At 40.8% G+C, this 26,759-nt stretch overlaps 1 protein-coding gene, 1 long non-coding RNA gene and 1 other non-coding gene across 3 annotated transcripts; 1 reads left to right on the forward strand and 2 right to left on the reverse strand.

Annotated features, from left to right (window-relative positions):
- Window positions 1–593: 593 nt before the first annotated feature.
- On the reverse strand, window positions 594–1,241 carry LOC138907693 (uncharacterized). The gene has a single exon (XM_070198298.1). The coding sequence runs from the start codon at window positions 1,239–1,241 to the stop codon at window positions 594–596; it is 648 nt and encodes a 215-aa protein (XP_070054399.1).
- An 839-nt stretch (window positions 1,242–2,080) lies between these two features.
- Window positions 2,081–2,186, forward strand: LOC117281092 (small nucleolar RNA R71). The gene has a single exon (XR_004511708.1). It is a non-coding gene; the product is annotated as a small nucleolar RNA R71 (small nucleolar RNA).
- A 20,138-nt stretch (window positions 2,187–22,324) lies between these two features.
- Window positions 22,325–25,858, reverse strand: LOC104114732 (uncharacterized). The gene is made up of 4 exons (XR_690458.4): window positions 25,716–25,858; window positions 25,449–25,605; window positions 24,902–25,078; window positions 22,325–22,732 (listed from the first exon to the last, which is right to left on the reverse strand). It is a non-coding gene; the product is annotated as an uncharacterized lncRNA (long non-coding RNA).
- Between the last annotated feature and the right edge of the window lie 901 nt (window positions 25,859–26,759).

Consider the following 26,759-nt stretch of genomic DNA (forward strand, 5'->3'; position numbering starts at 1 on the left):
TTCACTCAAGATTGGACTATCAATACACTCTAGTCAAATCAGTTAAGCAAAGTTAAGATCATACAATTTAAGGTACTTATACAAGAGTCAAAAATTGAGCCTAAGCGTCACAACTAAAGCACTTACTATTCTCAAGGCATAATAAAGTCAAGAGATATTGCCTTCCATTCAATTCATACCACAAGGTTCCTACTCCTAACAAAAATAAAAACTAACTACGCCCGGTTCAAACAAAACCCTTGGAAAAGAACCGCGGCACAAAAAAACCAAGGGGGAATTAATACACTACCTAACGAAATAAATCTTTTTGTTTTTTTTTCTTTCGACTTTAATCCCTCAAGAAACTCGTCGAATGATATCCATTCCTCGCCTTCGAACTAATGCACACATCCATGCTGACAGCTTCTTCTTTGCCTTCTTGGGGTGCACACCACACTTATCTTTCTCACTTGCCGTAACCTTCTCTTTTGAGCCCTTCACTTTCCACTCAACACTTGTAGCTGGCTTCTCCTTTTTCACCCCCGTTTCTACATTCATCTTGAAAGTTACAGTCTCCTCACCCACTATAAGCATGAGCTTTCTCTCGTGTATATCTAATATTGCTCTACCCATTGCATGAATGGTCTTCCTAAGATGAGGCGGACCTCCTTTTTCTCCTCCATATTCACTACTATAAAATCTTCAGGAAATACAAACTTATCTACCCGAACTAAGACATCTTCCACTATCCCCTTGGGTATTAGATTCATTTGGTCTGCCAGCTGCAAAGATATTGGCACTGACCTTATCTCTCCAATCTCTTTCTCTAATTTCCAATAAATAGATAGAGGCATTAAGTTAATTGAGGCACCAGAATCACATAAAGATTTATCAAAATTAATAGAGCCTAAAGAGCAAGATATAGTAAAACTCCTTGGATCTCCACACTTTTGTACGAGTTTATTTTGTAATATAGCACTGCAATGCTCTGTGAGCTTCACCACTGAGGTCTCCTCAATTTTCCTCTTCTTTGTAAGGATCTCTCTCAAGAATTTGGCATAAGCTGGCACTTGTGAGATCACTTCTATGAATGGTAAGTTCACATGAACCTGTTTCAGCACATCCAGAAATTTCTCAAACTGCATGTCTAGCTTTTCTCTACATAGCTTTTGAGGGAAAGGTAAAGCAGGCATATGTTTGCTCTTCTCATGTTCCTCCCTTCTTAATTTTTCTTCCTTCTTCTTCTTCTTCTTAGTTTTCATTGGGCCTTTCTTATTTTTGTCCTCATCATTAGATCGGGGTGGGATCTTTCAACACTTGCCCACTTCTCAAAGTCACAACATTTACTGTTTCTTTGGGATTTCCCTCAGTATCAGCGGGGAGAGTTCCTGGAACCCTCTCAAACAATAGAGTGGCTAGCTGCCCAACCTATCTTTCCAAGTTTCGAAAACCAGTACCTATTTCTTTGATAGCTGCTCCATGTTCCCGGATAGCTGCGCTATGAGTTTTAAGCCTCTCATCAGTTTTGATAATGAAATCCTTCATTAGATCCTCTAGACCAGGTTGAATGGGCTGTTGATGCTGAAATTACTGCCTCTGCTAATTTTGGTATGTTGGAGCTCCTTCTCCCTGCGGTCTAGAGTTATTTTGTTGCCAAGTATTTGCAGTACCTCCAGGTAAACTCCATGAAAACCCGGGGTGCCGCTGGCCCATTGCATTAAAATTGTAGTTTCCTACATCATTTATTTCCTCAGTTGAGGCTTGCCACTCATGAGTAGGGTGTTCTCTTCCACATATATCACAAGCTGCGTGAGGCTCACTCTGTATTGATGCTAAGTTCAAATTCCCTATCTCTTTAGCCATAGCATCAAGTTTTACCTGCACAGATGTGTTAGCATCAACTTGGTGAACACCAGTTGATCTTCTTCTTTCAGCACTCTCAGAGGGCCACTAATTAGCATCTTCAAATAACTCATCAAGAATTGTAACTATCTCTTCTAGAGTCTTCTTCATCAACAAGCCTCCAGCTACATTGCTCAATGTTCTACGTGATGCCGGTGTTAATCCATCCCAAAAGTTATGGAGTTGCATCCAGAGTTCAATTCTGCTATGTTGATACTTTCTAACAATCTCCTTAAACCTCTCCCATGCTTCAAAAACAGTTTCATTCTCTTTCTGATAGAAGTTATGGATTTCTCTTCTACACTTGCTCGTCTTAGTTGATGAGAAATGTTTATCAAGAAATTTTCTGGTCATCTCATCCCATGTTCGAATCGATCCATTAGGTAAGCTTCAAAGCCACTGCTTTGCATCATCTTTGAGTGTGAAGGGGAATGCCCTTAAGTAAATTGCATCTTGTGACACACCATTGTATTGAAAGGTATTCATAATCTCCTCAAAGTCCATTAGATAGTTGTTCTTCATTCATCTTCCCTCTAAATACACAGTAATTCTGAAGGGTTTGAAGCAACTCTTGCTTCAACACGAAATTATTAGCTGCAATTGGAGGTGGTCTAACACTTGATAAACCTTGATTGTAGATCGGTCTAGCATAATCGCCAAGTGGTCTCCCAGGAATGGGAGTTATATTTCCAAACTGGTCTGCACCCAAAGGTTGATTTTGAGCAATTCTACGACCCTTATCTTCTTCATAGATAATTTGTGCATCTCTAATAGCTGCTTCTTCAGCATCCCATGCAGCTTGTTCTCGTCGTTGGGCTACTTCTCTTGCAGCCAAATCCACATTATTATCACCGGTTCCAGCCATATCTTCTTTGGTTGAGGATTGCCCAACCTTTCCTGGTGTCTCGGTGAGATTTCTTTCCTTCCTCAGTTGTCGCAGTTGTTTTTCAATTTCTGGCTCGTATGGTAGCACTTTCTTCGTAAAAGTTCGAGTCATGCACCAATCTAACTTGTAACCTGCGCATTGTCAAAGAACACCAAACGTAAAAAGAGAAAAATAAAACAAAAATAAAAGAAATATTCCTGAATTAGCACTACAAAATATTTCAAACACTATTGATTGCCAATCCTCGGCAACGGTGCCAAACTTTGACGAGCTCGAATCACCACTTTAATTATGCTCGCTAGTCAAAGATAGTATAGTATAATATCGTATCCATAGGGATTGGAGTTAAACAGTATTTTCGTAGTTTCTAGCTTGATTGCTATCTAGGAGAGTCAACAATCGAGATTTATATGATTAATAACTAAAATTAACTAAGAATATAAAGATATTGACTAATGACTATCAAAACAAGGAATAAGCAAAGAAGGTTATCAATGGGAGAAAATAGGGTTTTGATAGGATAGGTGCAAGATAATTATTCAGGATCTAACTCTAGGTAATTCACTCCTAATGTTCAAGTGAGTCTCTCGAATTCACTTAATTATTAGTTCAAACGTTCAGCAAAAACTCATCTCTCGATTAAGTTTTAACCTCACAAGATGAACCAATTTAAGCACGTGAAGATATGCAAGAATACGTATTGGATTGGTCTTTAGGAGAACCTCTATCGATTATCCTCCTAACTAGGTTTAATCAATGATTCAACTAGCTTCTTTCGATTACTAAGAAGAATTAATGAACTCAACCAACAAGAAAATGCAAAGATATCACAAGTTATGCCTCTCTCGATTACATGAACTATTGAATGTAGATGCAATAATTAAATAATTAAAAATGCTTTAATATATAAAACTAGAGTTATAATCCACAAACAAATATCAATACACCAAATCTATCAAACCCGGCCAAGCAAGCCAGTTAGATTACCTTTTACCCAAACTCATCTATGAATAAAGAGGAGATGTACTCTATTAATCAAACGCTGAAAAGATTTTATTAACAATTTCCATTTCATTCCCATTAGCAGCTTCATTCATAATTTTCAAAATATTATGAGTTTATAAAATTAATGAAAAATATGATTTCCAAATACCAACATTTCTAGTTCAATCCCCAACATCAACCACAACCCACAACCCGTCTACGGAGCCTCTAAGTACAATAGAAAAGTAATATGGAAATGCCAGCAACAAGGACCCGGCTATACCTCAAAATACAGTAAATGAGAAATAAAAGATACATGACCCCCGAAATGAAGGGGGCTCACCAAGTCAGCTGAAGAAAGAGTACCGCTATCACAGATCAATGCCGCCTACTGTAGAACCACCTGCATCCATTAAAGATGCAGCATCCCCGACAAAAGGGACGTTAGTACTATCGAATAGTACTAGTATGTAAAACTAAAAGTCCTCTTTCAAAATTGAATGACCATATAAGAAAAGACAATACATAGAAACGGCAAGTCACAATCAACAATATCCAAATTTCCAGTTAAAACATAATACGTTTCAAAATACGAACTTCATATACAATATTTTGGTTGGGAGATCATTACCATCGATATGCCACCGTCTGTGTTAGCACGGTGTCCGATCACGCCCGATCGGCTAGGCCATCTCCCCACGAACGATGTGATTTGATTAGTGATGCGAAAGAAAGTTGTTACCAAGAGTAGTACCACCATGTGCGCAACATGGCGTCCGATCTCCACCCGATCAGCTAGGCCGCCTTCCCACATATGCCGTGTGGGTTGAATTTTCCAATCCACAATTGTTACCAGTTTCATCCCAATTAAGGGGAATAATATCACAATTTATCCAATATTTCAATTTCATCCCAAATAAGGGGAATAATCACAATCCACCCCTACACCGGCACTTGTAGTTTCAGGTGTGGGCCTTATGACTCACCCTTCGGTTTTGCTAATGATGCTCCCAAAAATATTTTTTTTTATTTAATTTGCACACAAGCTAACATAAATACAATTGTACTCACCTCAACATTTTTCACATTGTATAAATTCTTGTTAGTATTTCCAGACACTCACAACAACAATATTTCCTTGGCTCATTTGGCCATTTACAAGATTCTTTATTCCTGGCACGGTGGCCGTATTTCATATTCCACACTTTTGCCTCTTTTAATTTCAAAGATCACCATCAAATATCAACATATAGAATATTTCAGCAATCATATAACTCAAATTTATTAGTAATGGGAACTTTAAACACAAAAGGTTTCTTCCCAAATAATGGGGCATACCGACCAGCAATGCAAGCACACATCAAATCATAAGTAATCAATACACCATTTATTCTTGCAATACTCTTTCCCAGAAATAAAAATATACATTCCAACACCTAAGTATGTAAGAACTCGAATCACAATGGATATATTTGTAAAGCAAAGCATTAGTTAAAGCAGCCACTTATGGGCATGAATTGAGTACAAAACCTTTTAGGCAATTCTATTTTCGAAATTATTTTTAAACAATTGAGTCGAGGCTCATTTCATATTCTTTATCGCATCCTCTCAAATAATTTGCACTACTAGCCACAATCATAACTTAAATTCTTGGCACATTGGCCACACACTATACCCCCAATTCAATTATTTCATTTCCAACTATCTTCATAGATTATCAACAATAAGACATTTCCAATCAACACTTTGGGTACATATATGAGCAATTAAGAGTCTAAAGAATATTGAGATTTTCTCATACAATTTGGCATACTAGCTTTCATTTGAAATACGATTCAAAGTCATAACATTTTAATACACAATCCATACTTTGAAACTTACGGGGACATTATGGAATTCGATTCTAAGAGAGAAAGTTTAACCAACATACCTCAATGGAGCTTCCTTAAACTCTAAAATGTTCCGAAATTCTTAGAAACCTCAATCTATTTTAGAAATATAACAAATTGAACCAAAATTAGGAAGATGATCATGGTTCTAGCTCATTTGAGCATTTTATCAAACACTAGGTGTGCATCAATGTTTTAAGGTCCTTTATGGAGGATTCCATCATCCCACAACCCATTTTTTACTATTTTTAGCTCAATAATCTTCCTACACCCTTTTATAACACATGCATGTAAGATGGACAACTCCCATGCCCACAAATGATCTTTCTAATTACCCATTTCTAGACAAAATTCAAAATTGAGGGTTAGGGTGTAGAATCTTACCTTTAGGATGAAGACTTAGTGAGTTTTCCTCTATAATCTTCCAAGATTCAAGCAAGAATTGAAGAACAAGTTGTTGAAGAACACCTTCTCACTCTAGGGCACTCTCTCACTCTAAAAGTGTCAGATTTTAGCTCAAAAATAGCCCAAAGCGTGTATTTAACGAAGTAGGGTCGGGATTTAAAATTCCAAAATTGAGCTCTGGAACAAGGTCTACGATCGCATAATTGATATGCGGTCCGCATATCGGCCACATAATTTGGCCTCCAAAACTGGCCGTGACTGACCCGTTCTACGATCACTATGCGGCCCGCAGACCTGTTCTGCGATCCATAATGCACCGCAGAACCGTTCTGTGGTCGCATAGTGCATCGCAGAACCTCCTTCCGATAAATTCCAATGAGGGATATGCGACAAGAGTGTGGCCCGCAAAGTGGTTATGCAGTCGCATAATGGCCGCGAAATTTGACATCAAAATGACCCAGAAAACTGACCCACTCTACAACCATTTTAGAGTAGGCAGAGTGGTTCTGCGGTCACAGAATAGGCCGCAGAAATGCATACTTCTGCCTAACATTTTCTTCAACTCCCAAGCGCACTGTTCATTCCAAAAATTCCGAACCGCGGCTCGCAAGCTCTCCGCAAAGAATTTCTACTATTATTAACCTCTACGCCTGCCCCGGCATCACAGAACCCCGGATTTTAGGAAAACCTTTTACGGGGCCTTACAAGATATGGAGCAAATCATCACAAATATATTTAAAGTAAAGAACAAAATAAAACGATCCAAACTCGAGTCTTGAGTGAGGATTGAATGATGAATTCCTTGTGCTTTTGCTTCTCCAACTCCTCCTTAGCCTCCTTAGGTCTCCAATATGTCAAAAGTCCCTAAAATAACATTTTTCCATGTATTTATACCAAGTAGGGTCGTGCCCAAACGAAATTACCTTATCCTAGCCAAAATAGGAAAATTACTCTGTAAAAAAATACACAGGCACGCCGCATGGGATGACACGCCATGCGGGGCATTAGTGGGGAAATCCAAAGAGTTGATATCTGACAGACAGCAGGAAAATGTACATGCACGGCGCCCCACGCGTCGCGGTAGTGGGACCTCTTCCATCTCAGCCCGAAGCTGATCGATCTGGTCTATCTTTCTTGAACCTGCAAAGTTGTGTTGTTAATCACCACGACTAGCTGCTCGTTTTTAGCCTCAAAGATCTTTACCTTCTCAACTAGGTCGGCGTGTTCCCGCTTCCGGGTCGAGGCCTCATTTTGAGCTTTTTCCAGCTCGGGCTGGAGAATCAGGAGGTCTTTGAGGGCCTCATCCTGCTGCTCACTAAGAGCCTTGTATATGTCCTTTTAGTCCTACTCTTTGAGCTCGATCTCAAGCTGGCTAATCTCCAAGTGGTACCGGAAGAAGCTTTCATGACGAAGCACTTAAGCCTGGAAAATAATGAAGTTAGTAGAGGACATAAAAAACCAAAATGAGATTCACAAAGGGGTACAAAGGACTGATGCCTTACCCAGTTCAGCGCCTGTTGTGCCTCGTTGAAGAGGCTCGACGTGCCCACCTCATTCATCTTTTCTTGGTCCTCTTCGGTCACCAAGCATCGAACGTAGTTGGCTATGCCCACCAGAGCAGACAGAACCGGGGCATCTTCCGAGATTGTAAGAACGAACATTCTCTTGTGCTCGGGGTCCACGCTCGGAGCAGAAAATTATTTCACTAATTTTGGGCTCGAACTCGGCCCGCCCTCTCCCGATGGCACATCCTTCTTAGGGACCTCCAGGTGACCAAGCTCGGAAAAATCCTCCAGTGCGGCCATATCCATGCCATCAAAGTACGTGTTGAGGGAGGGAGTCGTCTGGGCCCTGTGCCACCCATCTTGACTTTTCTTTGCCCGCTTGGACCCCTTCAAGCATGGACTCAGTATAGGAGGGTGTCTCCACGATGTCAATGACACTGGCTACCTCCTTTGGGTTGGGAACGGCTTCCTGGGGGGTTCGCAGCCTCCTCTTACGGAGTCTTCGAGCATGGACTCAGTATAGGAGAATCGACCTCACCGTCCTTTTTCTCGGCCATTGCCTGCTACCCCTCGTTAAGGGTCGACCCATGAGCAATAAAAAGATCATCATCCTCAGGCACGTCCCTAAGCTGGTAGAGAGAATCGGGCTCCGGTACCCTAGACTTGATGCTCATTTGGGCTTCATTACCCGGATGGTCACTTTCCTCTTCTTCGTCTCGGTGTCCGGAGAACCCGATGACTTTCTTTTCTTCTTTTTCTTCTTCTTCTTCTTCTCCTCCTTCGCGGCAATCTCGGGTTGCCCCGAAATGGAGGATTCGACAAGTGAGGACGGATCCTCGTCCTCGTCCAACGGCCTAAGTACGGTGGTCTTAGGCAAACCTGTAAGGAAAGAGAAAGGGTTAGCACTGTGTAAGTTAAGAGCATGGTGGTAATTATTCAGGAAAAACCCTCACCATGAGAATGGTCCTCCCATCTGCCCTTCGAAAGCTTGTGCCATGCGTGCTCAAAGTACCGCATATGCTTGCAGATCCCCTCGATCCACTCCTTGAATCGAGGAATTGCATTAGAAACTTGGGCAATAGTGTGTATGCAACAAACACATGCAATGAGAGAAGGAATAAAACGAAGTGAATACTAAAGAAGACAATACTTACGAGATGTGTTCCACTTCTCGGGGAACGGAAGAAACTCGGGAGGGATCAGGTCTTTGGTTTTCACTCAAATGAACTTCCTATCCAGCCTCGGTCTCGGTCCTCAATGATGCTCGAAAAAGGAGCCTTGCTTGCTCAGCGAACGAGCTTGATTAGCCCTTCTCAAAAATATCAGGGACTGTACAGGCGGGGAGTAGATGGTCGAGGGTGAACCGAGGAGCTTCGGTATAGTTCACGAAATGGCGTAAGAGGATCACGATCCTCCAAAAGGACGGGTGAATTTGCCCAAGGCACATCCCATACCTTTTGCAAAAAAACAAGAACTATGGGGTCTACCGGGGAGAGAATGAAGGGGTAAGTGTAAACACTTAAATACCCTTCACATGAGTAGTGATGTTGTCATCTGGCCCGGGGACGACCACATCCTTACCCTCCTAATTATAGTCTGCTCGGACTATAGGTAGGGTTTCTTCAGTGACGGAGCATATATATCTCCATGCTCCCTCGCCTCGGTCCTTTTAACTAGAGGCCTTCTCGACATGGAAGTCATTCCCAATAGAGAAACCCCCATATACAAAGCTCTTCATGAGGGGATCCTTAGCCACTTCGAGAACGGCCACCTCGGCATCTATGGCCGGGTGGGAAGATGAAGGAACGGCCTGCTAAGGTCAATATCAAACACAACGTTGAGGCACAAGAAAACCTACCTTAACACGAGGATTCGATCAGTGACACCCACAATGAGGAGGACGTAGCAACGACGGTTCATGGCGGGCGATATCCCTGACACGTACGGGAGCTGACTCCTAATGATGTTGAGGACGAGCACGTTGCATAAACGATGAAGATCTTGAGAGAACAGCAAAAGGCCATCATGGGCCATCTCTCACGGCAAGACCAAGCCATGAAAGAATTAAGGCAAGCGTTGGCGGATGCTTCCAACAACGCGAATGGAAGAGGCCTAGTTCCTCCCGGTTCTACCGCAAATCAAATAGCACAAAGGGTCGATAACAACACCCCGAGGGGTGAGGTTGGCTTCGATGGGGCAGGAGGGTTCATCAGCGGATCTGGTAACAACAACAGTAATGATCCCTTCAAAATCGAGCTCATGCGGATAATGAGGGAAATAAATGCTTGAATGGACCAAATTTTGTGCGCACCACCAGTGCTGATGGGCCCAGACTCAAATAAATACACCTAGTTGTCATTCAAACCGAGCGCAACACCAAAGTTAATTCAGAAGCGGTTAAAAATTCCAGATGTACCAAAATACAATGGGACCTTGGACCCTCAAGAGCACTTCACCACCTATACAACGGCGGTGAAAGGAAACGACTTGGCTTAACATAAGATTGAGTCGGTCCTGCTGAAGAAGTTCGGAGAAACCCTCACAAAAGGGGCCCTGACATGGTACTCACTCTTACCCATGCACTCAATAGATTCCTTTGCGATGCTCGGAGACTCTTTCATCAAGGCCCATGTCAGGGCCAGGAAGGTCCAGGCCTGGAAGGTGGACATATTCATAATTGCGCAAGGAGAGTCCAAATTGCTACGTGAGTTCGTGACCAGGTTTCAGAAAGAAAGGATGATGCTACCGGCCCTGCCAGATGAATCGGCAGCTGAGGCATTTACTAAAGGTTTGAACCAGAGGAGTTCTGACGCCTCTCGAAAACTGAAAAAAAGCCTACTTGAGTTCCAGGAAACTACATGGGCGGTATGTCCATAACCATTATGAATCAATAAGAATAGAAGATGATCAGCTCGGGTTCCCGGCATCAACTAAGGGTCAGGATCAAGAAAAGAACAAGGATAAATTAAAGGATGATTTTGATGCAGATCGGCGATCTTCTAAGGGCAGGTTTTTGCCCTACGAAAGGGTCAAAGGATGCGACATAGGGTTCCGGTCGGTGGATAAGTTCGTTCCCGATAGAAGAACTGACTGCGGCCGGAATAACAGGTCATTGCAAGACAAAGAGGTATCGGATTCCCGGGATTCCGCCTATCCTAGGCTACCCGACTACAATTTCACTGTCAGCATAGTGGAGCTGGTATCGGCGATGAGGAACATCAAGGAAGCGCGGTTCTTGAAGCCGATGAGATCTAATCGCAGCCAGAGGGACCCTAAGCTATGGTGCGAGTATCATAGGACTAACGGCCACCGAACTGGGGTCTGCCGATATCTACATGAGGAGGTGAAAACGTTGTTGAAAAATGACCATCTTAGAGAGTTCTTAAGAGACTGGGCTAAGAATAATTACGGCCGCAGCGGGACAAAACAGAGCCCTCGAAGATAGGGGAAGACCCTCCTCGACTAATTATCAACATGATTTTCGGGGGGAACGAGATCAACGGTGTAACCTTTTCGGTGGCAAAAAAGACAAAGGTGTCGGTGACTCATAGCAAGAGGCTTCGAAAAATCGCCGAGGATGATATCACCTTCACAAAAGAGGACACTGATGAACTTCTACTACCGCACAACGATGCCCTGTATTTTCTCTTAACGTTCTAGATTTTAAAATTAAACGTGTTTTGGTGGACCTAGGAAGTTCATCCAACATCATTTAGTGGAGAGTGCTGGAACAAGCCAAGCTAACCGGAAGCAACATTCCGATAACAAAACACCTCGTCGGGTTTAACTTAGCAAGTGTGACAACCCAAGGGGAGATCTTGCTGCCCACGAACGCCGAAGGGGTCATTAAGACTACCTTATTCGAAGTAGTAGATGGCGATATGGGCTACAACGTAATCCTTGGAAGACCTTGGCTACATGAGATGAGGGTCGTACCATCAACATATCATCAACTTCTGAAATTCCCAACTCTAGAGGGAATCAAACAAATAAGAGGAGATCAACCGGCGGCAAGGGAGATGAAGGCGGTCTCAGTTTCCAGTAGTAAAGGAAAGGAACACGCAGCATAGCAATTAAAGGAATCGACGTCTGCTCTCGAACCAAACGAAGACGACAAAGCGGAGGAGCCATCGGAATCCCACCAGGTACCAAGGTATTTCCAGGTACCGGAAGAAACAGACACGACCAAGTCCACTGCGGAAGAACTCAAACAAGTGGCATTGTTCGAAAAGTTTCTAGGGAGACATTTCCACTTGGGGACAGGACTAAACCCCGAGCTCAGGTAAGGATTTATTGAATTTCTTAAAACTAACGTTGATTGTTTTGCATAGCCGCACGCGGATATGACATATATCCCGCTAGAGGTGGCCATGCATAAGCTAAGCCTGGACCCAAGCATCCCGCCGGTAAGTCAAAAGAAGCGCCCAATTGCTGAGGTCAGAAACAGATTTGTTAAAGAAGAGGTAACTCGATTGCTCGATATCGGTTCAATTCGGGAGGTAAAGTATCCCGACTGGCTAGCTAACGTAGTTGTAGTTCCAGAAAAGAATAATAAATTTCGTATGTGCGTAGATTATAAGGATTTGAATAAGGCGTGCCCAAAAAACTCGTTCCTATTGCTAAACATTGATCAAATGATTGATGCAATGGCCGGACACAAGTTGATGAGTTTCGTCGATGCCTATTCCAGGTACAACCAAATTAAGATGAACCCGGAGGATCGGGAAAAAACTCTGTTCATAACAAACTTTGGCACATATTTCTATAATGTGATTCCCTTCGGGCTTAAAAATGTCGGAGCCACTTATTAGAGGCTCATGAACAAAATGTTCGAAAAGTAAATAGGGAAAACAATAGAAGTTTATATAGATAATATGTTTGTGAAGTCTTTGAACGCAGGTGACCATTTTAAACACCTCCAAGAAACCTTTGACATCCTAAGGAAGCATAACATGAAGCTTAACCCGCGAAAAGTGTGTGTTCGGAGTCAGCTCCGATAAATTTTAGGGTTTACTGGTGTTACAAAGGGGGATCAAAGACAATCCCGACAAGATTAAAGCCATCGAGTACATTTCAGACCAGCTGACAAACGTGAAAGAAGTCCAAAGACTAACCGAAAGACTTGATGCTCTAAGCAGGTTCATTTCTCAGTCTTCGGAAAAATGCCCTCACTTTTTCTCATTTCTGAAGAAGAATAAGAAGAAGAACTTCGAATGGACTTTGGAATGGCAACAAGCTCTAAAAAACCTGAAATGATATCTGTCAAGCCCTCCGTTACTATCAAAATTGGAGGAAGGCAAATAGTTGCTAATATACTTAGCAGTCTCGGAGGTAGCGACAAGGGTCGTTCTAGTCTGGGAGCAAGAAGGAACGCAATCTCCTATCTATTATGTTAGCAGAATTTTATCAGGAGCGGAAACTCGCGCACCTCGAAAAACTGGCATTGGCTCTCGTAGTCGCCGCTCGAAATGTTATGCCTTATTTGCAGTGCCATCTGATAGCCTTAGTGACAATTTTTCCCCTACGAAATGTCCTTCACAAACCTGAGTTGTCAGGTTGACTAGCCAAATGGGCGGTTGAAATTAGTGAATTTGATATCGAATATAAGTCCAAGACTGCGATCAAATCATAAGTTTTAGCCGACTTCGTGGCCGATTTCAGTCCCAGGCTACTACCTTTGGCCACAAAAGAAGTGGTGATGGTGTCGGAAACGACATCGGGAGTTTGGATCTTGTTAACGGATAGAGCTTCCAACGTGAAAGGGTCCAGGCTAGGGGTGGTCTTAATCACGTCCTTGAGAGAAGTTCTGAGGCAGGCCATAAAAATTGTTCCCTTAACTAACAATGAAGTCGAGGTCATTGATATCAAATGCGATTCCCAACTAGTGGTAAATCAAGTATATGGGATCTTTGACACCAAGGAAGAACGCATGCAATAATATGTGGTTAAAGTCCAAACTTTGCTCGCACGTTTTAGGGAATGGTCAATCACCCACATCCTGAGAGAAGAAAATGCAGAAGCAGATGCATTGGCCAATTTAGGCTCGTCCACGAAAATGAAGGGATCAGATTTCGGTACAGTCGTATAGCTCAGGCACTCGGTACTGGATGTGGATGTTTATTATGAAGTAAATACAACCAAACTGGTCTGGGACTGGAGGAATGAGATCATCGACTACCTTGAGCATGACAAGTTGCCCGAAGACCAGAAGGCATCCCGAGCGCTCCGCACCAAAGCAACTCATTACTGCTTTTGGGGAGGACAGTTATATAGAAGGTCATTCCAAGGCCCGTTGGCCCGATGTCTAGGAGCCTTCGAGGCTAATTACATCATGAGAGAGGTTCACGAAGGAATTTGCAGGAATCATTCAGGAGCAAATTCATTGGTGCTAAAATTAGTTAGGGCAGGATATTACTGGCCCCGGATGGAACAAGACACTAAAGCATTCATTCAGAAATGCAACAAGTATCAATGCCATGCACCGTTAGTGCACCAACTGGCAAAACTGCTGCATTCGGTACAATCCCCGTGGCCATTCATGAAGTGGGGGATTGATATAGTCGGGTCGCTGCCACCGGCTCCCGGGAAGGTAAGATTTCTTTTAATTTTAACTGACTAGTTCACTAAATGGGTTGAAGTAGAAAATCGGCGAGCGCAAAGAGGTCGATTTCCTATGGGAAAACATAATCTGTCGGTTCGGAATACCGAAAGAGCTTGCCTGCAACAATAGGCCACAGTTCATAGGCTCAAAGGTCACAAAATTCCTTGAAGAGTAAAAGAATCACATCTTCGCCATACCATCCGACCGCAAATGGGTAGGCGGAATCAACCAATAAGGTGATTACTCAAAACCTCAAAAAGAGGTTGGAAGCAGTCAAAGGCAATTGGTCCGAAGCGTTATTGGGGGTGTTGTGGGAATACCGGATGATGGCCAAGTCAAGCACGGGAGAGACACCTTTCTCCCTCGTATATGGAGCAGAAGCTCTGATCCCAGTGGAAGTAGAATAACCGACCTTGTGATACTTCCGGACGGACGAAGAAACAAACAATGAAGCATTGCTAGTCACTTTTGGAGCTGCTTGACGAACGCAAGGGCATGGCGCACATAAGGATCGTGGCCCAGAAACAAAGAATGGAAAGGTACTATAATCGAAGGGCCAATCTCCATTATTTCAAAGTGGGAGACTTGGTTTTAAGAAAAGTGACTCAAAAAACCCGAGAGCTCAATGCAGGAAAGCTAGGTCCGACATGGGAAGGCACCTACCAGGTTTCAGCTGTCACCGGGAAAGGATCATATGAACTAGGAAACCAAGACAGAGTCAAATTACCCAAGTAACTGGAATGTGACTCGCCTCAAAAGGTATTATTGCTGATGAGCACTGCTTGTACTGAAAGTATGTGCTGCACTCTTTTTCCCATCGTCCAGTTTTTAACCCAATTGGATTTTTCTGGCAAGGTTTTAAACAAGGCAGCAGTGGACAGCATACTACGAAGAAAACATCATCAGCAGAAATAAGACCTTTAAGTGATAAGGCATGGAAACAACAAACCACTGCGTGATGGTTAGATAGTCTTTAGCTCGATGGAAAATTCCTAACGGGAAGCAAAACTTGCCATCCGACCAAAGGCTATTCAATCGTTCATGAGTGCTCTTTCCTACAAGCCACTAGGGGTGGTTAGATAATATTTTTTCTCGATAGCAAAGTTCCTAACGCGAAATGAATCTTTCTATCGAACAAAAGATTATCCAACCATTCACTAATGGAATTCTCATAGGAGCAAGACATCTAGTGTTCCCATTCACATTCTTCGCATTCGAATACTGGGGGGAATAATATGAGAATACGGCAACCTGATTGCCACAAAAAACGGAACTACAAAATTCATGAACAAAAATATCTCATTGGGACTAGGGACTGCACCGCCAACTCATAGAAACAAGTTGTACAAATTAACCACATGTAATGGCAATTTCTTTTCTTTCAGTAAAACGAATGCTTATGTACTTTTGAAGATAGAAGAAATAAAATAAAGTCCTTTTATTTTTATCTTGTTTCTTTTCCAAACGATGAATTGATTCTATCATTTGAAAGTTAATAAAGTACTTCAAATGCTAGTGCCAGAATGAACAGGAGACGTTCTCTTCAAGAGCATCGTAAGCATAAGAGGGCCCTCTCTTATGAAACCCTCTTAATAAAGGGTTGGTTCTGGAAGAGTTTATGCCCGAAACCCAAATGCTATAGGGGAAAAATGTACCCGAAGCCTTGCATAATTCGACGCAAAAGAGTAAACTTTGCACAATGCTTAAACAGAAAAGCACTTTTATTTATTTTACGTGCCAAGCAGCAGAAGTATAGAAATACAAAAAGCAACAAAAAAAGCAAAAAGCTAAATTACGTTCCTCCCAGACCTCGGGGGAAGAGAAGCATCAGCGCCCCCGGAGAAGTAAGCAGATCTGTCGTCGACTCAGGATATTGACCTTCATTATTATTCTCTTCAAATTCCTCCTTGGTTCCTGAGAACTCGGAACCGGAACCAGAAGATTCAGTTTCATCAAGCTGAGCTGGGAGGCATCTTCGAGCAGTTAACTCCAGTTCTCGGGCCTTGGCGATCTCATCGCCAATATCAATGACGCCCGATTTGGCCTCTTCCAAGGTTTTTCTGCTCATGCTATACATAGAATGTGTTTTTTTTATGATGAGAGAATCCGCTCGGCGCTGAAGTTTTGATTTAAGCCTATCAACCTCGGTCAGAAGTCCATCCCACTTGGATCTCGTGGCACTAAGGCTAAGATCAAGATCACGGATAGTGGTTATATGAACCTTATATATTCCATAATCCTCTTATACCTATCCTCCATATGGGCACGCTTCTCCTCGGCAGCAACAACCTCTTCAGCTTTGGAGATCAAGGTTGCCTCCATGTTATTCACTCTCTCAATGAAGGCAGATTCACGCTCGGCAACAGCGAGCACAGTATTTTGGACCTCATCCCATTTAGCCTTAGCTTTTTGAAATTGCATATTTAGCTGAGAGGCTTCTTGGTTGAGGGCCATCACTTCCTACTCACTCTATTGCAACCGAGCCTCTAACTCACTCGCCTCAACAGCTTTTGCTTCCAGCACCGGGAGGCGAGCAACAATTTGGTCCCTCTCGGCCAACAACTAGTCCTTCTTTGTCAAGGATCAATTTTTGAAGGCCTTCGGAAGCAAGGAAGTTGGCCTGTGAAGCAAATACCAAAGTTAAAAACCCTGTCACGACAAATCAAGAAAAAACAGGCAATGAAAGAGCAAGTTCGGTACTGCTGCCGCATTGTGCATGGCATTTTTTAACAAATACTCTCTTGAAAGAGAGTGTATTTTCTTCTTATCCTTCCACCAGTCGGGACAAGAGATTGCACTTAGTAGACACCGCGAGGGAGACACTCCTCCTCCTCTGGGGATCTGCAGAAGGGGCAGAGTAGTTGTGTCCTAAATTCCCATGGTTCGGGGACTGGGGAGGAGGGACATCCTGCTCTCGAGTGTCTGCGGCCGGCGTGGAAGGAGATGAATTTGATGGTGTTGTGGGTTGAGAAGCAGTTGCGGCAGAGGCAGTGCTATTTGTTGGTTGCTCACCAACCGAAGGCGAAAGAGGCCCGGTACTCGGCCTCATAGTACCGGGAGTAGCAACTAGGACTGGAAAGGGAGAATTGGCATTCTCACCAAGTCAAATTCTCCCCAGAGCACTTGGACATCGTCCTCGGTTGGGGTTATAAGCTCTTCAGATTGAGCATTTTGTTGAGTGATGAATGTCGTTATCTCCTTTGTAGGGAAGCCCCTTCATCACTGGCTTCCCCATCATTGTCAATAACCACAGTGGCTGCGGTAGGCTCGGGAGCGGCTTTCTTCACCTTTTTATTCTTGCCCTCGGCCGAGGAAGAACGCTGCCTTTTTGGTTGCTTGTTCTCCGACCGGGGACTCTGAGAGAAAGTACTTGCACCGGAAGCAGATTCGATGGTGCCTGTTTGGGTGAGAGCCTCATTTAACAACCTCGCATCCTCTACGGAATCAACCAAAATGTCTTCCTCAGGGATGATAACAGAGCCCTGTGGGAGACCTGAACCCAACAAAAAGGTGAGGTTAACCAGTTTTCTTATGTAAAAAGTTGAAATGAAGGTAGAATCGGTTTTACGAGTCAGCTTATCATGGTTCTTGGCCCTCCATCCATATTTGGGGGACAACTCTTTCCACCGGCGGGTCTCAGGCGTGGTGATGTCCAGAATCTTCTGAACCTACCAGTCCAGGCCTTTAACCCTCAGTGGTGTCCACCGAGTTGCTGAAATAATGAAAGGAGAAGGATCAGCGACGACATGAAACAGCCTTTTTTAGGAAAAAAAGATAGACTTTGATCTTACATGTACGAGTCCAAGATTCGGGGAAAGCAAAGTTATAGTCGGGATGATGTCCCTTGTGGCAATGACGACGAACCGCTCCATCCATCCACGGTCATTATCTTCATCCATGCTTGTGAGAAAAGCATGGTAACCACGTTTGTTGAAATCAATGTTATCAAAGGCAAAAAGCGCAAAAAAGCTCTACGGTTTGTTGGGGCTTTAAGCGCAAAGCGCAAATAAAGCATGGGCTGTAATGAAGAAAGGCACAAATAAAGAAAAACTATAAATATGTATGTGTAGTCCAAGACTAATATCTATAATCATGAATACCAAATATATGGACAAATAAATTGAAGAAAATTTATGATAAAGTGAAATATTAATTGTTTAGTGTCGCCTCTTCCGGATTACGCTCGTTAGAAAAGAATAATATGCCTTAGAGCCTTGATGACAACAGTGAAGCGCCTGTTAAGCGAGGCAAAGTGCTCAATATGTTTTGAGTCTCCCTTCAGGGCTTAAGCGCGCTTTGAAATTTATTACTCCTGCCACGAAAAACCTTGGGGGAGTAAAGATTCATCATATGAGCCAAGGTGAGGTCCTCCTTCATTTCCTAGCACAGCCTCCGCAGACAAGCCACCATTCGCCACACCGAAGATCCCACCTGTACCAAACAAACCTGGTATCGGTGGCACAGCTTCAAAATCACGGGGTCAAGTCCCTCGCTCAAAGAAAAAGCACCCAAAGTGAGTGGGTACATGTAAACGTATGTGAAGCCATTCTTAGTGAAGGTTACTCGCTCCACCAAATTGGGAGCAATGATGTTCAGGTCATGGCAATCACAGTCCTCCTTCACAGCAGGAATGCTAGAAGGGCAAATAGAAGAAGGGTATTTGCCAACAGCCCAAGTGCGAGAGTTTGAAGAAAGGAACTTCTCTTCGAAGTCCTTGGTTGTGTTGAGTTGTTTAGGGATGATGGTGCTCACCGTGGGAGGGTCAGCATCGACGTCAATTTCTTTGTCTTTGCTCTTCTTCAGGCTCCCATCGAAGAGAAGACCGGAGTTCTTGGAAGAGTTAGTAAAAGAAGCCATGGTCAGCAGAAGGTGATAAGAGTTCTTTAGAAAAGATTAAAGAAATATGAATGCAAAGAAGCCATGGTCAGCAGAAGGTGATAAGAGTTCTTTGAAGAATATTAAAGAAAGATGAATGCAGAAAAGAGTTGAATGCAAAGAAGTTGAGAGAGTTTGTAAAACTGATAACTGTAAAAGAAGAAGAATGAGGCGTATAAGTAAAGGAATAGGCGGCTAAAATCGTGGCCATAATTATCTCGAGAACCGGCAAAAATATTGCTAAATCGTGGAGTAACACGTGTTCGGGGTATTAAATGCAAAGAGACGTGTGTCTTGTCAAGCGTGAGAAACTTTTCAGAAGTGTTCAGAAAATTTCCCGCCAAGAAAGGAATCTTCACCAACTTCCCGGTAACACAAAGATGTGCCACCAAAAAGCAGGAGGACTATCTGTATAAGGTAAAATCGGTTCACATTAAATACTCGAATGACAGAGCGACACGTGGAATGAGGGGCTGACGGAAGATGAAGCGAGTGGAAACCAAATCCGAGGACAACAGCTTCGGTTGGCACCGGGTAGGCCCCAAAGGGAACATTATCAACGAGAGCAAACAGATATTTTTCACTAGATGACATTCAATAAAGAATATTCCTCAGTATTAAACACACATCCGTTACAGAGAATTTTGGCATCCATGCCCTACCATTACATATCCATCAATGGCTCCCATTATTGTCATTTAAGAGGGGCTTGATCCTAGGACCTTGTTTCCTAGGTATAGCTATAAATAGTGGCTTCAACAACCATTGTAGGATACGAAAATTCTGACAAGCTTATGCTACACATCATTCCAAGCTAAATAATACTTTATTTCCTGTCTAACGTTATTCTTATTGCTGCCTGATCACTCCCAACTCTAGTCCTAAAAAGGATAAGCGGTCGCTTCAAATATAATCCGGTCTAAAAGTCTGGAGTCGAATCCCACAGAGAACTAAGGCTTCGCTATAATTGTTAAATATCACTAAGAATACAAGTTCGAACAATTCCGATGTTATAAATATAAAGATTCTTATGTTAAACTAATTAACTAACAAATTAAAGTAGTGAATTAACAACTAGGGATACTAGGGGTTGGAGAAAAGATTAAGGAGATCTAGAGTTATGATTTCCCCAATTTTCGGAATCCTTCTCCCTACGTCTTCTAGAATTTCGCCTAAGTATTCTCTACCGATCATGAGTACTTTGGTTGTTGTAGCTCTCTCTCGAGCAACTACTAAAATTTACTAGACGTATTCTCTCGAACTACGCTAGCTGGCACTAATTTATCGCTTACTACGATTGCACCAAGGTTTTGTTATCTCTAATCCTGCCTTTAAACCCTCCATATTGATCTCTCAAATACGTTAGGAGTGGTGTTGTTCAACAACTACCTAAATGTGTACTCTCTCTCGAGCAATATACACACTAAATATGCATAGTCAATTGATGGCCATTCAATCAACAACAATAAACGCGTAGTTGAACAAGTAGAGAAATCTAACGGCTCAATTATATAAAAACGTAATAAGAATTCATCCTACAAAAGGTTCCATCAAAACCCTAGATAACAAATTAGCTATTCATAATAGTATGCAAAAGTACAATACTAGAATTCATAACCAATAATCGAAATAGGAAGACGGGAGTGAAAAACTAGTAGAAGAATTCTCCGCCTTACTCCTAGCGTGTTCTTGCCTCCTTAGGTCGAATCTCCTCTCAAAAAATGTCTCTCCTTTAGGTCGAATCTGCTCTAAAAACGTCCTCCCTTCTTAGACATGTTTAGGGAGTATTTATAGGCTAGGGTTGAAGTTCTTGAGTCCAAATTCGGGCTGGAGTCTTTTAATTCACGACTTTTAATTACCGGGCTATAGACCTCGCGAGGCCAAGCTTATAGCGTGGTCAGCGTGGCTATAGAGCTGGCTACGCCTGGTCTGTAGCGCGGTCAAGCTGGCTATAGAGCTGGCGTTACTTGGTATGTAGCACGATAAGGCAGGCTATAGAGCTGGCTTTACTTGGTCTGTAGCACGGTTTGGGTACTTGATGCTTTTATGCTCTTTTCTTGCATTTTTGTCCTCTTTTTGCGCAACTTTCATTTGTCTTTGTCGTCCGATACTCCTACACATAAAACAATATGATTTAGCTCAAACGTCGTACAATTAAACATTAAACTAACATGTAAGGCGAGTAATGTACTAAAAATATAGTATTTTGGCCACACATCACTGCCTTCGAAAGCCTTTCTCCCGGAGCCAAGCTATCTGCTATTCAATCTCGATTTCAATGCTAAGTCTTGTATTTTATTTAATTTATTTATTATTTTGGGATCAAATCGATTCGTTTGTCTATAAACCATGCTACAAATTCAACTGTGCCATTTTACGGGTAAATAATAATACGAGTATAGTACTTAGACAAAAGTTAGCCCTCAGATGAACGTATCAGTATCAGGAAAAATAGCAAAATCAAAGTATCTTTTACTCATTTATTTCCACAAAGAATTCAAATTCAAAATGAATGATAGTATGCTTGACCAATACCCAGATGGGTGGTGGTATTTCATGTTACAACATGGTTTGGTTGTCACATGAAGCAGAGCATACAATAACAACAACAACAACAACAACAACAACTAAGTCTTAGTACTAAACTAGTCGGAGAGACGGCCGGAAAATCAATTTATGGCAACATAGAGACAACTGTTGCAACAGCTACATAAACCGTTACCATAGCTCTATTGCAACGGTTTATAGACCGTTCCACCAGATCGCGTGCCATTAGGTCTGTAGCTACGGTTCCGGCAACGGTTGCTTTAACCGTTGCTATAGTCCCATTTACCGCAACGGTTATTCATCTCTCTCTGATGCAATGAGTATTTTTATTTTATTGCAACGGCTTAAAACCGTTACCATAGTTTTAATGCAACGGTCATATAAGTTATTGCAACAGCTAATTAAAGATACTACTACGATTTCGTAAAGCTATTATAACGGGTTTTTTCTATTGCTACGGTTTCTTATAGCTCAGCAAAAGCTATTACATCGGTTTGAATTACCTACTGCAACGGTTTACATATCCAATTGGAACAGTTTGTATGACCTATTGCAACGGTGTACATAGCCTTCTGAAACATATTTTGTTGCCTATTGCAACGGTTTTGGTGGCCTATTGTAACGGTTTAATTGAAACAATGATATTTTATATATAATTATTTACACATACAATAAATTATAATGCACTAAACTTTATATAATTCACAAAATGAAACTATTCATAAACATTTACAATCTAAATTAATTGTCCTTGTCCAACAAGCTAGTAATATCCATAAAAGCAAAATAGTTTAATCCAAGTGCATAAGTTTTACAATTTAAGAGTTAGCATAAGTTTCAAAATGTTTGATCACAAAAGATTCCTAGAACATCTAAATTTTCAGCAATAAATCAGAAACTCTTCTTAAGGAAGGTCAAGATCTTCATCGCTTTCGTCTTCTTTTTCATCATTTTCTCCACCTACAAAACAACAACAACCCAGTATAATCCCACTAGTGGAGTTTGGGGAGGGTAGTGTGTACGCAGACTTTACCCCTACCCTAGGATAGAGAGGCTGTTTCCGATAGACCCTCGGCTCCCTCCCTCCAAGAATTCCCCACAACCTCTTGGTTGGAAGTGGAGGGTGCTCACCACTAGAGCAACCCACTCTTGTCTCCACCTACAAAAGAGGATAAATAAAGTCATTATTACCTTCAAGCGCTAGTTGATAATTTAAGCAAAAATGAGGAAACTTAAGTACTAATGAAGCTTAAAGGGCATCCAGACAAGAGTCTCAATAATGCTCATACAAATCATAATGGAAGAAGTTTTTCATGCCAGCAGAAAACAAGCAAATAGCAAAGAATTGAGTCATTAAATCCTCCCTCAATGTGCTCAACTAGTTCGATGGAGTTCACATCTGTTAACACAACAGAAACTCCTAAGCTGAGGTGGAAGTCTAATATTAACAGCAAATTAACGCATACAATTTCCAAATTAACGCATACAGTTTCCAACAAGTCCAATTGTTGTAAGTAATAGTGACTAACACAAGTCTATGGCTATACTAAATAGTCTAGAATGTTTGCAGGCAATGCAATGTCACACATCCATAAAGACAATTATGTTAGCAACACATCTTTTTAACTTCATTAGTAATCTGGGAGTATTTGAGATATGTAGGCTACAAACCATATCCATTGTTGAATATCACAATCTATGTCATCCAATTATATTAGAAATAATAAGAAAATAAATTTTATAAACAGGATGGCCACGCATGATTTTCTTCGGGCAAAAAAGAAGATAAATTTCTAAGTCAATCAACTATATGATTTAATATGATGGAAAAAGTGAGAAATATTTCTCAGTACCAAAAAGAAGGTTATTTCATGCAACAGAAAGACACTTGATACGGATATTTCACACAAAGGGACAACAAGTATACTTGGGTAAATCACAAGTAAATATTATTTCACAAAACAAGAAATAATGTTGTCGACAATATGCCATGATTTTCCGGCAAATCGAAGGAAGAATAGAGAATTGACCGCAGAAATAAGTTACTTATGAATGCCTATTTACTTTCTCTTTAGACAAACAAAGAGAAATTGCAAAATAAACTATACGTTCTAATATCCAGGTTGGTAGTCATGTCATGAATGATATTTGAATTGAATGAGGTACTTTGATATTCTTTATAAAAATATAAAGCAAGTCATCAAGCAAAATCATACAAGAAAAGGACCTTAAAAGAAATCCTTCAGACTATTCTAAAAGCTTTTCAGATGATCTAAATACTGAAGTGCACACATTATACAAGGGAAAAAAACAGAATAATAAAGTTTCACCTTCACTCTTTTATCAGCATGAGTTTATTGAAACATGTATGCATAATGAGTATAGAAAATCCAAAGAATATTCAAACCATATTCTGTCCATTAACCAGAAGAGCCAGAACCTGTTCAATAAATAACCCCTTCTTGCAATGTTTATTCCATTTATCAATATCTCCCTGCCAACTTTAGTCTATTTTAATCATTAAGGCCTTTGCCTTACCAACATCCAATTGTAAAGGTAAGCACTCTTACAGCAATTTGTTTCACACAGATTCTCAAACAATAATTTAATTAAAAATGGAGTACTCAACAGCTGTTTAAACGTACTTGATTTCCACTATAAGAATCTAAAAGATTTTCTTTAATATTCAAATTATAAAGTACTTGAAGATCATGTTATAGCAATGTTGGACAAGAAAGAGCACGCTAAAATTGAACAAAAAAAAGAGCAAAAAACAGGAAAAAAGCAAGACATTGAAGTTTATTTTTTGTTGGAATTAAAGTGACTATTCATCCTTCTTGGCACCATAGTTAGAAGATTAAATAGAGAATTGACTCAAAATATTCCTAAGTTCCTAACCTTGAATCAGTTTAATCTCTCACAAATAATACATAATCAGAACACATACGAAACTAGTATTGTATACATATATGGAAACTGCATCCACTATTTCCCCTCAGAATAAAAGAAAGATCACAACAACAAAGTGATTTTAAATTGTTTGTTTTGAAAAAAGTGATCAAACTCGACTAAAAAAGAAGAAGAAAAGAAAAAGGTGATTGATCTGACCATGTATGATATATTTAGAATAAAAATTTAACTATATACTATCATAAAAGAAAAAAGAGTTACAACAAAGATTAATCTTTCAATAAGAGTAAAGATTATGTCCTTTATAAAAGTAAAAGAATGTTAATTTTTGTAAATAGGGGTTATCATACATGGAAGTACAATGAAAGTCCACATAAAAGTTCACCAACAAAAGTTTAATTAGAAAGATAACAATTACCAAGAGTACAGTAGATTGAAGTTATGGTTAACATGGACAGCTGATGGAAGATTGACAGAAGAGCTTCCGATCATAAACTGGATAGCCGATCTCTCAGGTTGAAGTTTCAAATTCCGGGGAACAAAGTCGGGTTCTGTAGAGTTTTGATGGACCTCCTCAAACTCAATTCCATTCGACCTTAAAATATTAAACTTTAAAATGTGATCTTAATGGTAATCAAGCAATTAAGCCAGAAATCGAGCAATTCCACAAACATCATTTAAACTACCGGTGCAAACCCTACTGATTGTCAAAACAAGTAAACTCCAAAAAGGCATGTCAATTCAAACAATATTAGAAAGTAAATCAAGAGATGAACAGCCCATATAAAAATTTATGTATGCATTCAATCAGACTGTATCACTCAAATACCCCCATATATAAAAATAAAAATAAAAATAAACAAAGAACCGGGTAACAAGGAACATTAAAACTGAAATCTTCATTCAAACACACAACCAACGAATGTGGTTATCCCAAATTTATTAAAAAAATAATAAAAATTTACAGTGGTTTCTCCCACAGCTACAAGCGACAATTTTCAGCGAGGAATGGGATCGAAGAGATGGAAGAAACTTTGGTTGAGTGTCTTTTTTTTGCTATTTCTTGGAGTCAAACTCTCGTCTTCCTCTTCCTTCTTTCAAGTCCTATTTCTAATCAAAACCCTAATCGAACAATCACAGAAATCTTAATCGCTTATCTTTTGCAAATTTCAATCAATTAACACTATGGCAACCAGCGAAAACAAGAATATGAACGCCAAATTGGTTCTCACCTTTGATTTATCAATTTTGGTTATGGGTTGAGGTTTAATTCCATAAGGCCTCCTCTTTTTGCCTTATATATATGGTCTGGGTCTTCTTTTCGGGTTTATATTTGCTGTGGCCCGTGAGAATCTGTTCTAATCTATTTTGTTATTTTGGCTAACATTTTGGTTAAAAGTTAATTAATAGTTATTACATAAAAAAAATATTAATTAAGTAAAGACAAAAAATGCAAAAAAGAGGGATTTTGGCGGGTTTCACTAAAATTGAGGGGGGAAATTAGGAGGGAATTAATAACCGTTCTCATTAAATTTTTTCCAAGATTCGTTGCAATAAATATATATTGGAACGGTTCGCATAAACGTTGCAAAACCAAACACCTATAGGAACGGTTCCCACCCAAATGCAATGATCTTATAGTTAAAGTGTGCCGGTAGTACCCACATCTTATTGCAACAGTTACAACCGTTGCAACAGCCCATCTATTGTAACGGTTTCTAAACCGTTGCAAAAGTATCCGTTGCCATAGGCCATATGAATTCCCAGCATCCATGTGCTCCATATAGAGCAAATTATAATCAACATAGAGCATTTAACCTCAAGAAAAAAAGTATATAAGTGACACGAAAAGCCGGTTAACAAGGAGAATCGCAAATGTTAACCAAATACATAAAGTAAGGATGGTGAAAACTCAAAACACAGGTTCATACCATGGTTGAACCCATAAAATGCACTTGTAATCCCATCAACTGCAGAACCAATCTGAACCATTAAGTAAGTAATTAAGTAGCTCGAAAAGAGCGATGAATTAGGACAAGCAGATTTAGAGACAAAACAGGCGATTTATCCAATACATTTTCTATTGGCGATTTCATAAAACTTTTAAACGGGGGTTTCAGAGTTACATTTAACACACTTCTAAAAGTACAGGTACTATTACTATTCTACGTAACTCTCATATGTTGCAACATTAAAAAAATTAAAATTTATTTATCAATTCATCTTAAATACCAATATTTCTGGGGTAAATTTCACAAATAGTCATATAACTATGA

This window comes from Nicotiana tomentosiformis, chromosome 3, assembly GCF_000390325.3.
Source record: "Nicotiana tomentosiformis chromosome 3, ASM39032v3, whole genome shotgun sequence".
In the NCBI taxonomy this organism is placed as follows: Eukaryota; Viridiplantae; Streptophyta; class Magnoliopsida; order Solanales; family Solanaceae; genus Nicotiana; species Nicotiana tomentosiformis.

What these genes read in the sequence shown, in the direction of transcription:
- LOC138907693 (XM_070198298.1), bottom strand. Translation starts at nt 1,241, where the DNA reads ATGAAAACTAAGAAGAAGAAGAAGAAGGAAGAAAAATTAAGAAGGGAG.